At 36.7% G+C, this 14,100-nt stretch overlaps 1 protein-coding gene across 3 annotated transcripts in view; it reads right to left on the reverse strand.

The window, feature by feature from the left end:
- Window positions 1-14,100, reverse strand: part of CSMD1 (CUB and Sushi multiple domains 1) — a 2,101,842-nt gene that overhangs the window by 341,380 nt on the left and 1,746,362 nt on the right. For all 3 annotated transcript variants that reach the window (XM_032260320.1, XM_032260321.1, XM_032260322.1), the window contains one exon: window positions 3,781-3,972. In XM_032260320.1, the coding sequence (XP_032116211.1) occupies window positions 3,781-3,972 (192 nt within the window). The remainder of the gene's footprint in view (window positions 1-3,780; window positions 3,973-14,100) is intronic.

The following is a 14,100-nucleotide window of genomic DNA, read 5'->3' on the forward strand; positions in this document are numbered from 1 at the left end:
ATACATATATTGCAGCTCCTTCACCATCAGCGTTTGAAGCTGCAATCCTTAACGAAACCTATCTACATTTCTGCATTAAAACCTTTGAAGGCCTACACCGTTGGGTGAGATAAATATTTTCTAATTAAGCACCTGTATGTAGGGACAGGCTGCTGTTTCTAAATGAATTTCTGCAAACCTAGGATACATTTTGGCTTTTCAGAGTGTTTTGCCATTTGGACTCAGGGAAAAGCAATTGCAGGCTATATAAGAAAATGGAGACTTTTCAGGGACACTTTAGTGGGAATAAGAAAGTTTAGGCCAGACATGAGAGCTCAACCTTGTAATCCCAGCATTTTGAGAGGCCCAGATGGGTAGATTATCTCAGGGCAAGGTATGGAGACCAAAAATCCTGTCTCTGCCAAAAATATAAAAAATAGCCAGGTGTGGTGGTGCGTGCCTATAATCCCAGCTACTCAGGAGGCTGAGGCAGGAGAATCATTTGAACCTGGGAGCAGAGCCTACAGTGAGCCAAGATCACACCACTGCACTCCAGCCTGAGTGACAGAGTGAGACTCTATCTCCAAAACAAAACAAAACAACAAAAACAAACTTGTTAGTGTCCTTTGGTCTACAAATTTCTCCTTCTAGACTCAGTCAAAAAGATAAACAGGGGACCATTCATGGTAGGAGTCATTTGGGATGAAAAAAAATAAAGTGAGGCATCCAAGCAACATTCAAGAAAAAACAACAGCAAACGGCAGGTGCTGAAAATAAATGTCATCACACACAACAGATGAGAGGTTAACAGATTTTGTGAAAGAGAGAGAGACACCAGTAATAAGTAAACATACACTAATAATACAAAGAAAAAAGTAAATTAACTGATCAATCAGGAAAGAACTTCAGCCAATAAGCATGTGAAAAAAAGTTCAACCTTATTATTAATTTAAAACGTCAATAAAAACAAGACAGCATCACTTTCCGCCTTAAGAACAATCACGTGTGGTATTTTCTCTACTAAAAATATAAAAAAATTAGCCAGGCGTGGTGTGGTGGCAGGCGATATAATCCCAGCTACTCAGGAGGCTGAGGCAGGAGAATCATTTAAACCCAGGAGGTGGAGGTTGCAGTGAGCTGAGATCATGCCACTGCACTCCAGCGACTCTGTCTCAAAAAACTAAAACAAAGATGTTTTAAAAGTCCTAGGAATAGGTAAGTTTGTAGAAATATGTCATTTGTCAATAATTGTGATGTATTTCACAACAGGAGTGCTCATTGCAGCTATCTTCAGAATAGGGAAAATGTTAAAAACACTTAATTATACAATAATAAGGGTCTAGAGAAATTAATATTGGTAGATTCAAACAAATAGATACTAGACAGTGGCACTGGTGGTGTAGTTGTGAGCAAAGCCACTTTCTAAATACATACAATTTAGTCATCAAAAACCAGCAGAAAATACACAGTAGCACAAAAGATACACACTATGTACTGGTAGATAACAGCTCAATTTACAAAATAGTCTTGCAGGATGTTGTCATTTTAAAACTTTTTTTTTTTTTTTTTTTTTTTTTTTTTTAAAGACAGAGTCTCGCTCTGTCACCCAGGCTGCAGTACAACAGTGCGATCTCACCTCATAGCAATTTCTGCCTCCTGGGTTCAAGCGATTCTCGTGCCTCAGCCTCCTGAGTAGCTGGGATTACAGGTGAATGCCACCATGCCCACCTAATTTTTATATTTTTAGTAGAGATGAGGTTTCACCAGACTGGTCTTGAACTCCTGACCTCAAGTGATCCGCCTGCCTTGGACTTCTAAAGTGTTGGGATTACAGGTGTCAGCTACCACATTCAGCCTAAAACATTTTAAAACAGATTCTATATACATAATTATGAAATTATTTATAAATATTTATATTATACTAATTGTTGGCAGGTAAAAAGATGAACACTATTTTCTCCTCTTTTTGATTTAATATAGTTTATAAAATGTATTCAATAAAATATGAAAAAGGTAATATGAAAAAAGGTAAAAAAAAATTAAAAAGTGTTTTGAATCTTTCAAACAGAATTTACATGAGTGCTAATTATGATTAAATGATGCCCTAATGGGCAGGCTTCTTACAGAGGACAAAAACCTCACTCCTGGAAAACAGAAAATTACAATATAATAAAAATATAATGTTAATTTATTTCCAAGTATACATTTTTCATTTTTCTGTTACATTAATAATTAGGCATGTAGGCGGGTCTCCTTGTCAAAATAATTGATTATGCAATTGCCTGCAAGTGATTTTAGCTTGTCCTTGAAGCTGCTATTCAAGGCAGAGACAGTGTTATTTATTTATCTTTTGCGGAGTACTGGATTACCTATTTGCTGTCAAAATAAAATACCTAAGAGATGATCTAACAAAAGATCGATTTGTTTGTAGAATAATTAGGAGATGGCCAAATTGTATAATTACATGTTCAGATCAATATAAAGTAATAAATTACTTTAAGAGATTAACTTTTTAACGTATTCCTCCATGAGCCTAAAAATATGCAAAATGGAAGAAAAAAATCCCTTTCTCAATGTAAAAATAGGCCATTGGTTTAAAATGATTGCCACATTTACAGGCAATCACTCTACTTTAAAAAAGAAACGTGCTGAAATCTTGCAAGTCTCCTGATGACTTAGCTTGAATAAAATGCGTGACTATGCTCGCAGACGTTATGAAAAGTAAATGCAGCATAAAACATTAAACAAACATGGCTCACTTCCCGAGGAGGCTGAGAATGCTAACAAGCACAGCCATCAAACCTCATCTATCTCCAGAAAACTGTGATAAGTAGTTTGTCATAAGTAAGAGCTCTGTAGCATAGCTCCCCAAGACCACTGAGAATTTTACCACCTCTGTGTACGCGACAATAAAAATCATTTCAAGCCCCAAATCCCCCCCATGGTCATGCTACGCAAAATGGCCTATCCATTTCATGATCACTTTCTCTCTTCACACATCAATTAAATTTTACATTTTTCAGACAGATTATAAAGAAGTACTAATTAAACGGTGATCGTTCCTTAAAATAATAAATTTCAGTAGAGTTTCCTTTTAAAATTAAGATGATATACTCTAGGAATTATATGGTAAAATATTTTACTGAATAAAGAGATAATCTACCTGTAATTACTATTTTACATAAAATGTATATTAGCATAAAACCATATTTGTAATAAATTGTCTCAGGTGGTTATTCAAGCCAAAGTGTGCAAAATAATTTGTTATCCTTTTAATAAAGTCAAACTATAAAATGTTAATAAATTGTAGAAACAAACGTCTTATCTTCATTTCAATACAAGCAGTATAATTTCTAGTTTTCAGAATTCTATTATAAATGTACTATTATAAGGAGAAAAACATCTAAAAAGAGAAAATACTTTTTGTGACTAGGTTTTGCTAAAGGGCATGTTTCTATATTAAAAATCAGAATAGCAATGGTAGGGTTATAAATTTTGAGCCACCTAGAATTTTAAATTGCAGTAATTTGATTGATCCATGTTTACATAACATTTGTTAAGGGTAGGAAATGTATGGTAAATATCAATTACTGTACATTAAAGGGATGACTTCCTTTATTCCACCTAATAAAATAAAGTTTAAAGGTTTACAATAGAATTTCAGCAGTGTGAGAGAGCCAGAGAACATGAAAGAAACTCTTGAGAAATATTTCTGGAGAAATAATACATTTACGGAGCAATTTTAATGACAACATGCATTCATCCCTGAATATAAAATTTCTAAGTTCTGTTGCCTGATACCTATGCAAGTAGGAGGATCTGGTTGCCAAAAGAACCGGTTGTTCAGCTGCACACAGGTGATTTTGGCTTGTCCTTGGAGCTGATATCCAGGGTCACACTGGAATGTGACAGTGTCTCCCGCCTCTCTGCTGTCTCCATAGCGGGTGCCATTCTGAGGCATACCTGGATCATTGCAGGTGGCTGCAATTGACGCTGCAAACCAAAGAGAAGATCAGGTCACAGGATGGAAAACATGGTTTCCACACTCCTGTAGGTGTCGTTGTTCTTGTGGGTTGAAGCACTCTTCTTGGCATAATAAGTCATTTGTCTACCCATGAACATATGGAAACAGTTTCTTTTCCCAGGGATACACTTAATAACATACATTTTCACTGTGCTTATGTTGAGTAAATTCTAGAAACCAATGATGAAACGTACCAATGGTTTTTTAAAAAATTACATTATCCTTAGAATAAATACATACATACAGACTGATTTTCTCTTTAGCAATATTTTAATGAAAACCCATACTGCAAGTTACATAAGTTAAAGTACACCAGTCTTAAGGAAAACAAAACAGGAGGAATTCCTTTAAGGTCTGTGCCTTCAAAGGTGATCCACTAACCTTTGTGGAGGTGCCAAGTATTGAAGGCCAGAGGAGATGACCAGTGAGCTTTACCCAGGATCCTACAGGTCCCATCGGTGCCATTGCCTCAGCAAAATTATTAAGAATCCCCATTCACTCACTCAAAGAATTCCAAGTTGAACAATATATTATATGGCCATCCTAATATTACCAAAAGTTCTGAAAATAATATCCTGCCTTTTTGTGTATATATAAAGAATCTCAAATCTGTTAAGTAGAGGCCAGAATCTTCAAAGCAGGCTGGTGAATGTGCTTTCAGGGGACAATGGAGCTTTGTCATGTCAGTCTCTGGCAATCTGTGTAACGTGCACTGCAAACGACGAGCCTAAAGTCACATCCCATAGGCAGGCCATCAGCTCTGCCTGCAGCCAATCACCGAAGGCTCCCTTGAGCCCAGAGCTTTCACCAGAGTTCCCACCATCACACTGAAATACAGCAGCCTCAAGAAATAGGAGTTGTTTTCTTCAGTGTCTGTAATTGTTGTGTATTATGAGTTGTACTGAAAATTAGAAAGATACTCCTGAAAAATCCAAAGCTTAACTTTTTTTTTTTCATTTTTACTGTCAATTAGAATAATGAGTTCTCTTTTCTACTCCACTGCATAAGAGATGATGACTAAAAGCTGACTTTTCCCTTTGAAGTCAGTGTTTTCAACATCATGTTTCATGAAAGACCAAAAAAAGAGATTAGTGTATTATTCTATATACACACCATCACATTGTCCATTTTAATATTTGAAGACTTAAAGTAATGACTAGGCTTTGCTTTTTGTTTTATAAATTCTGAAGCACAATTGTATGTGTGTGTGTGTGTGTGTGTGCATATACATATGTCTATAGATAAATGAAATAAAATCCATTTAAATAAAAAGAAGAAATAAAAAAGGATAAGACCTGCTCTGTGCTATTCAGGCAATTTTAACCTAATAGGAAAGGCAATGAACAAATAATTCAAGACAAGAGAAACTGTTTAACTGTGCTGATTAAAAGACCAAAGCTCGACCCAATAGTGTCATGTGATATAGACACCAGGGATCCTATGGTTGGTCAGACATAATTCAAATCCCATGAGGACTTACTTAGTACTTAATTAGTACTTAATGATCACTTAAACACAGTTATCTAAAGCTAACAAATCAGTGAAAATTAGACTAGTATCTAAGTTATTAAGTCTGCTGTGAAGATGAAGTGTGAAAACTTGCTAACTTGTCTTTCTCCTCACTATTCTCTAAGCTAACTGCACCCAGAGGCAGTCTTCACCATTCACTATCTCTCTGAAATAGATTTGTGCTGCATTGAAATATATAGGAGTATCTGTAACACAATGAGAACAATGCCAACTCTAAGAAATAGAATACTTACCAATGCATCAATATTATCAACACACAGAAATATATTCCCTTCCACACATCACCTTCTTCCTCCACTTCAGGGGAAATAACTTTCTGAATTTTATATTTATCATACCCTTGGTTTTCTTGATAATTACCATAAATGTATACTTTCCAGTTTTAGCCACATGTATCGGTTTCCTGAAATTGAATGCTTAACCGGAATTATATATTGCAAGTTCTGTGACTCTTTCTCTCTCTTCTTTTTCTGCTTGTATTATGTTTTTGGGAGTCCTCTATGTTTAGGCATGATACTCTAGTCTACTCATTTTCATTGCTGTATAGTTTTCCATTGCATGAATGTACCATGATTTTTCCATTCTCCTCTTGATGGGTCTTTGGGTCATTTTTCTTTTTGCCCTTATATAAAATGCTGCAATGAAAATTCTTGTACATGCTGCTGGTACACATTTGTTCTTTCAAATGATTTGGGCTCCTATGCTTTAGGTTTTCACCTCCAAACAGCATGTACTTAGATTGTACTTTCAATGCAATCTCATAGTTTGTCTTTTAATTGGATAGTTTAGTCTTCTTATATTCCCTGAAGTTTCTGCTCTCTTTGGCATTCTCTGGAGCATCTTAGCTTGTGCTTTCTATGCGTATGTCCATTGTCCTTACGTTTTTGCTTGCTTTTATCCTAGTCAGTTTTTATTGTCTCATACTTTCATTTTAGTAGATTTTCTAGAAATTTTAGTATGTACTTAGTTGTAATAGTCTTATCTTCTTCTTTAATATTATTCTCTCCTGAATTACATGCATTGCTGTTCAGTATTTATTTTTAAAAAACCTTGTTAGACATTGTAATTATTCATTTGATTTTATAAATCTTATAAATACTATTATTGTTTTACATAGGTGATTATTATTTAAATCTTCAAACATATTTACCAATTTGTTTGCTTGTTTTTTCTTTTCATATTTTTTAACTGAGAGCTTTCATTTTGGTCTTATTTTTCTACTTCATAAATACTATGGTTTGACTATTTGTCAAAAACTTATGTTGAAATGTAATCACCAATATGGTCATACTGAGAGGTGAGGACTTTAAGAGGTGACTGTATTAATCATTGTAAATTAATGGATTAATGGGCTATCACAGGAGGGAAACTACTGGCATTATAATAAGAAGGATGACCTGAGCTGGGATGCTCCGCCCCTCACCAGGTGATGCCTGCACACCTCGGACTCCAGAATCCCCACCAGCAAGAGGGCCCTTGCCAGAGGTGGTTCCTTGGTCTTGGACTTCTCAGCCTGTGTATTTGTGAGAAGCATATTTATTTTCTTTATAAACTACCCAATTCAGATATTCTGTTATAAGCAGTAGAAAACAGACTAATGCACTAAAGTGGGATTTTTGTTTTGTTTGTGTTTTGCAAATGACGTTTAGTAAGGAGAGATGATGGCTTGGATTATTTTCACATTTCCTTGGCCGTTCATACAGTATTTGGTTTCCTATTCACAATTTTATTCTTTTTTTTTTTTTTTTTTTTTTTTTTTTTTTTAACATTCTTACAGTCTGAATTTGATAAGAATTCCAATTTCTCATGTAAACTAAGTTGTTGGCAAGTTTTCACATCTGCACTTCCTTTCTGGAAACTTTACCTATGGTAATTCCATGCATTCTGCTTTGAAGGTACACCCATTCAGGGGAAATTAACCATTAGATTATATGATGTGCGTGGAACAGAAAACGTCCTCTTTTCAAAAACAAATGATCACCTCGAGGCATTCTGGACCCCAGAGGTGGTAGAAATTCACCTGCCGACTAGTGTGAAACCCACTGGCACTGATGTCGACATTGATGTCTGTCTATTCTCCCAATACTGCAAGTAGAACACCCTTTGGTGTTCTGGCTATACATGAGGATCTCCTATTACATTTTCAACATCAGGAAGACCTTAAATTGGCTTTCTATTACCTGAGCCAAGAGACTCTCAGAGTGAAGGCTACACATCACAGGGATCAGCACAGATGATCAGGGCAGGGCTAGCTTCCAAGCTTCACAATCTCTCTGCATTTCTGCATTTCACATCATCTGGGGGACTCTGACAATTCCTTATTTTCTTGCAAGTTCAATGACACAATTTGAAAATCCAAAACCAATTTTATCCAGTACTTTTACCAGATTTCCAACACATAAACTTTCAGAGTCCTTGCTGTAATACTGCAAACTGAAACCCCTTAACCCAATTATTTCTTAAACACTGACCATGATTTCCGACACATCATTCTTCTCATCATTATCACCATTATGATCATTATTCATGTTTTGCCCTCAGGAATCTCACTTGAAAATGGGATTCTCAGTGGAGATGAAGAAGAGAGTACCTGGTTTCTGACTAGGATTTTCAAAGGAAAGACAGCAGGGCATACCAATCAGAGTAACCTGAAGGACATTGCTGCACGCTCCCACTCTCCTCCCATCAGCCGCAATGACTGAAAGACAGTGAAATCCAAGCATGTTACTCCAAGAGAAGCCTGGGAGAGCAGAGGGAGACAGTATAGACTCAAAGAGGCAATTAGAAAGTCATGAAGGTCTACAGCACTGATCACAATAGCAAAGACTTGGAAGAACCCAAGGACCCATCAGTGATAGACTGGATAAAGACAATGTGGCACATATACATCACGGAATACTATGCAGCCATAAAAAAGGACAAATTCATGTCCTTTGCAGGGACATCGATGAGGCTGGAAAGCATCATTCTCAGCAAACTAACACAGGAAGAGAAAACACAAACACCACATGTTCTCACTAATAAGTGGAAGTCGAACGATGAGAACACATGGACACAGGGAGGGGAACATCACACACTGAGGCCTATCTAGGGGTAGAAGGGGTTAAGAGAAGAGGCAGCATTAGCATTAGGAGAAATACCTAATGTAGATGATGTGTTGATGGGTGCAGCCAACCACATGGCACATGTATACCTATGTAACAAACCTGCACATTCTGCACATGGATCCCAGGACTTAAAGTATAATAATAATAATAATTATTATTATTATTATTATTTTTTTAAAGTCATGAAGGTCTTACCCATAAGTGATTCATTTTTCTAATATAGAAGAGTAATCACAGAATCCAATCACTAGAATCACAAGGCAATTGGCCATAATCTTGATACCAAAGAGGCACCTTTCCTGAACCAGCATTTTACATGAACTTTGGAATTTACTCTTTCAGTAACATTTCTATAGAATCTATGATCAACCTATGATTAACTGTTGCTGAGATTTCTCTGGGTTTCAAAAAATAATCATAAGCAAATCCTGCTGTACATGTACAATCTGGTTCACCAGACTCAATTTCCCAACTTCAAACGAAAATACCTCCTTTCCTCAAGCAAGTGGTCACACGTATAATTAAGTATTCATTTCCAAGTGATAATTTCTGTCACAGTTTATACAGTTAAAAAAATTGACAGTAAGTGTATAGTATTAAAATAATTGTCACATAGTGAAAGCCATAGTAAATATGGCAATATTCGTATAAAGGAAGGAATGTTATTTAATAGTACAAGAATTTAATAAAATTTTAGGAGGTGAGCCAAGAACATCAGGGATGGCAGTATGATTTTTAAAACCAAGATGTTTTTTATTTCTCATTCTCAAATTTTTATTTAATATTTATTAAATGAAAAGATATATCCATTACTAAGAAAGTTTTACACAAAGGTGCACAGGTTTTGTACATGGATAAGAATTGCAACAGATGTATCAGCCTTGCAAAAATAACTGCTCTGCTGAACACTTTTCTGGGAGTTAATAGGATCTGGTCAAATAAGATCAGCAAATACTGTGCACTCCAGTTTCCTCTTAGAGATTCCCATTGCACATTAGGGATTAAAGGCTCAGAGCTGTACTACAGTAAAAAAAACTTTTAAAAATCATTGTTTAATCCAGCGTATCCTAAATTGTAATCATACAGCACAGTTTTCCTAGAAAATCTCTTAAAATCCCTCCAAATAAAAGTCCGCAGAATGTCAGTAGAAACACTGGCTTCAACCAGTCCTTTAATGGCATAACATCCTATTCATTTTTGAAAGTACCTTTTGTAGTTCTCAACCCAATTTTTATTTGGAATATCTATAAAAATAATAGAAATACAGCATGCAATTAAAAGTTTCATACTTGTGAAGTTCATGTTGTCTAATAAACAGAAACACTGCATCTATATAATTAGCTAAAGTTTATGCCAGTTATAGGAAAATATATTTTAATAAAATAGTTATATATGCACTTAGAGCTAACATATGTTGCTTGTATGTTTTCAAAGGTTATCTAAATTGCCGTAAATCAACTACTAAGGCTTACTTAGATTTAAATGAACCCTCAACCCTTACGTTTTGTATGTAGAATTAGGAAATAAAGATTAACAATCCCTAGTGTTAGCCAGATTGGACTAAAAAAGCCATAAGAAGGCTTGGGAAAGGAAAAAAGAAACAATTATAAACAAGGTAGTGCAAAATCCATCAGTTGGGTCTTTGAAATAAATTTCATTTTAATTTCCCCTAGTTATGAATGTTGGAAAGATGTTTTCTGGTAAAGGGAAGAAAGCTTATTCCAGACAAATACAAAGGCCCCCACCCAAGGACATTCCATCAGGGGCAGAAATTGCTTTTCCATCTCAGGCTCATCACAAAGTGATTGGCAGAGGACGTTACCATTATTCTTCTGTGGCTGTATTCTTTTATGTCCCACATCATACACTTTATTTATTTTTCTCTTAAATATCTTTTCTGCAAATTGGATTTTCTGGTGGCTCTGAAGATTTCTAGTTTATTGCCATAAATATATATATACACACACACATATATATTCAATTACATCAGCCTTATCCCTCGGTGACTATAGAAAAAGGCAGTGCTGCTCCTGAGATGATGAGTGCGGGGTTTTTCAGTTTCCCACAGGCGTTCCCTGGAAAATCTCAAGTCACAGAGGCACTTTACGCCAACCCAGTGGCCTCTAAAGGGACATCTCCACTACCTTCCAGGCTGCATCCAGAACCATCCCACTGAACCTGCGCTGTGCCTCACAAAACAGCAGCGGGTCTGACTCTGTTTCCAGCAGCAGGAATTAAAGTGTGTGGCTACTGCAGTGCTGAACGAACACTGCAATGACCCCAATCCTTCTCCAACTAGATAAAATCATTTTGATGGTGGGGACACTATGGGATATACACTTGCGTTATTTATTTTATATATAAATACTATGTTATATATAATACATAATATGTATCTATATATACTTGTGCTCTTTATATATACTTGTGTTCCTTATATATAAATATATATAATATATAATATGCAAATATATATTTGTTATATAGTTGTATATATAATACAATTTTCCATATAAATATATAATTTTATATATTATATATAATATAAATATATAATATTCATATATTACATATATAAATAAGCTTGCATACAAATATATTTAATGATATATTTATATACTTTATAATATATAATATATAATAAATATAATAATTATTTAAGACATATTACTTAGGTATTTATATATTTATTATTTATAATTTATATATAATTTATTAACATTTAAATATAATAATCACATTTATTATAAATATTAATTAGGTTTATATGTATATGCAAAGTTGTTTTTCCTAATTTGTTTTCCCAAAACAAAGTTGGGGCCACGTTCTATTAAACGCATAAACTCCTACTTACATTTTTTTTAAACGTAATGTAAAATTCTATTTGCTGACTGAGGTATTCGTTCATAGAAGTACATTTGCTTAGTATACCTATATCATTTAAAACATCCCTGCATACCTCAATAGATAAAATGCTCCTCATATCTATAGAAAAATACACAAAGCCACACCAATATACAGACACAGTCACATCTAATACTCAGATCACAACCTGCACATTACATAGAACCTCTGTTGTTCAACACAAGAGGGAAAGCTATATGGTTTGAAATGAAGTTTATAAAGTAGAGTTGGCTACTTCCTAGGCAGAGATTTTATTGTGCAGCTGGTGAAACCTTTGTCGTTCTTTCTTTTCCTTTTATTTGGAGGGGCAGGCGGTAGCCTGTGAAGCTCCCCCTTTATGTGCACTGGAGTCAAGCTGATACAATTTAGGAATCAGGCAGTCACTCTGGAGGTCCTCTTAGCTATGCAGACGAAGGGCGTGCCCTACCCCATTCCCCTGGGGAGGGACCCTGTTTTGTTTAACAGAAGAGATTATCCCTTCTTAATGGCAAGGTCCAGTAAGGTTAGTTAGCACAAGCAGTCTTTTGAGGGAGAAGGGAATACCGTCCCACCTGGGGTGCACCAGATTTCATACCGGAAATACATCTGGGTCGCCTCTAATCTAGGTCATTGCAGACACCAGCTCTTCAAAGGGGAAATCACAGACACAGGTTGAACCCAGGCAGGATAGCCAGAGCTGAAACATTTGGGGGTGGCTTTGATTCAGTCCTGAATGTAGCTAAGGATCTGAGCCCTTTAGGACCCAGGAGGGTGAATGGAGGAGTGAATGCTATCCTAGAAACGAGGGTGGATGGGAGGGATATAAAGTAGTACCTGGAAATCCAGTTCCTGCACACCCTGAAAGCATTGGAGTCAGAGATGGGTACCAGGCCTGTCTTCAGCGGGGATGTCACTTAGCAGCAAGCAGCGCAGACGTGGCAGGACCTGACTCTCAGCCCTGTACCCACCCCAAGGGCGCTGAGAAGTAAAACTGACTCCCTTCAGGAACAGGTAATCATGAAGCCTTATTTCTTGGCTATTTCCAAGGAAGGCTGGGATTCCTCAAGCGGGAGATCTGAATTTGGTGCTTCAAAGGGCAGGAAGGTGTTTTAGAAGGTGAGCTATTCAGGAAAGTGGACATATTAGCATTGTGAGTTTGTGAAGCAGATTATGAATTTCATTAATTAATTTCTGCATTAATTGAATCCGCATTTACTATGTTTCCCTCTCTGTAAATAGCACCCCTGACTTCCAAGTTGCTCAAATCAAAACCTTAGTGGTTGTCCTCCAGTCTTCCCTGTCCACAGCAAACCTTCACTCCAGGGCACATTCTGTTGCTGTGAGAAGCATCTGCAGTTCCTTCCCTTACAAGGGTCCCAGTCACCAGGAGCAAGGGTGAGGGCATTTGCAAAACAAAAGTGAGAGGATGAATTCTCCCTGCAGGAGATAAGGGACCAGACTTATCCCCCTCCCTTTCTTAGAGCAATTTCTTTAGAAAATGTACAAGTGGAAGTACTTTCTCTGTTCCTTTGAAATGCATGTGGATGTTAACAAAAGCTAAACAAGTCTCCTGCCAGCTTTAAGACCAGGAAGGTCTTTCCTTAAGACCTGAGGCTATCTCTTTGAAATGCGTCATCAAGGCAGGTAGCACCCCTGCCTACCCCTTCCAGGAAAGAACAGGAACCTAACGTCTTCAGCAGGCACCTGACTCCAAGTTGCAAAACTACCTTCTTTCATAAGGATGTACAAAGTGAATTTTTCCTTTATGTAAAACCACAGTTCCACAGATTATCACCCCAATTTCTGGATGGATCTAGGATGGACTATGTGTTGACAGAGGGTACTGTCAAGCCCTCTTGCTAAAGGACTAGTTACTGTTACCCTTGAGAAAAAGTCTGTAACGAGGTTTATCTGCTGGATAATGAATGAGATTTCTTTCTTTCTATGCAATTTCTCCGCAGATTGCCTGTGACATGAATCACATTATGGCTGAAAACTTATTCAACAATAACAGTGTTTTTAGTTTTTTCTCTTTTACTTTTGTGGAGAGGTTTCTCTGGGTAGGGAGAAGTTTAGGTTTTAACTATTTATTTTCCGCACCACACTTGCCAGAATTGCCCTCTTGTCTATCCCCAGTGCAATCCGTTCTCTGCACTGCATCTAGGATGATCTGCTAAGAATGCAAGTAAGTTCCTGTCACTACTCTATTAAAACCCTAGAGTGAATTCCCTTCATTCCAGTTCCACAGCTGGATGTGGCGGTCCCATGGGATCGGAGTCCTGCCTGCCCCGCATGCACTGTGCCTCACCCACACCAGCTGCCACATTCTTCTTTGGAATCCATGATCTCACTCCTCACACTGTGGCTTGTCACTGGCTACACCATTCCCTGAAATGCTGCTCCTTTTTCTGGTTTTTGCAAAACTTCTTATTTGGTTGCCCTTAAATGCCAGCTTCTCCCCAAGAAGCCAGGTCCTCAGTCACACTCCCACATGTTAGACTCTTCTAGCCTCTGTTCACCCACATTCTCTCTCTCTTTCACTTTTTTTTTTTTTTTTTTTTTTTTTTTTTTTTTTTT

Source organism: Sapajus apella, unplaced genomic scaffold (assembly GCF_009761245.1).
Source record: "Sapajus apella isolate SASKATOON/1434 unplaced genomic scaffold, GSC_monkey_1.0 scaffold116, whole genome shotgun sequence".
Classification (NCBI taxonomy): Eukaryota; Metazoa; Chordata; class Mammalia; order Primates; family Cebidae; genus Sapajus; species Sapajus apella.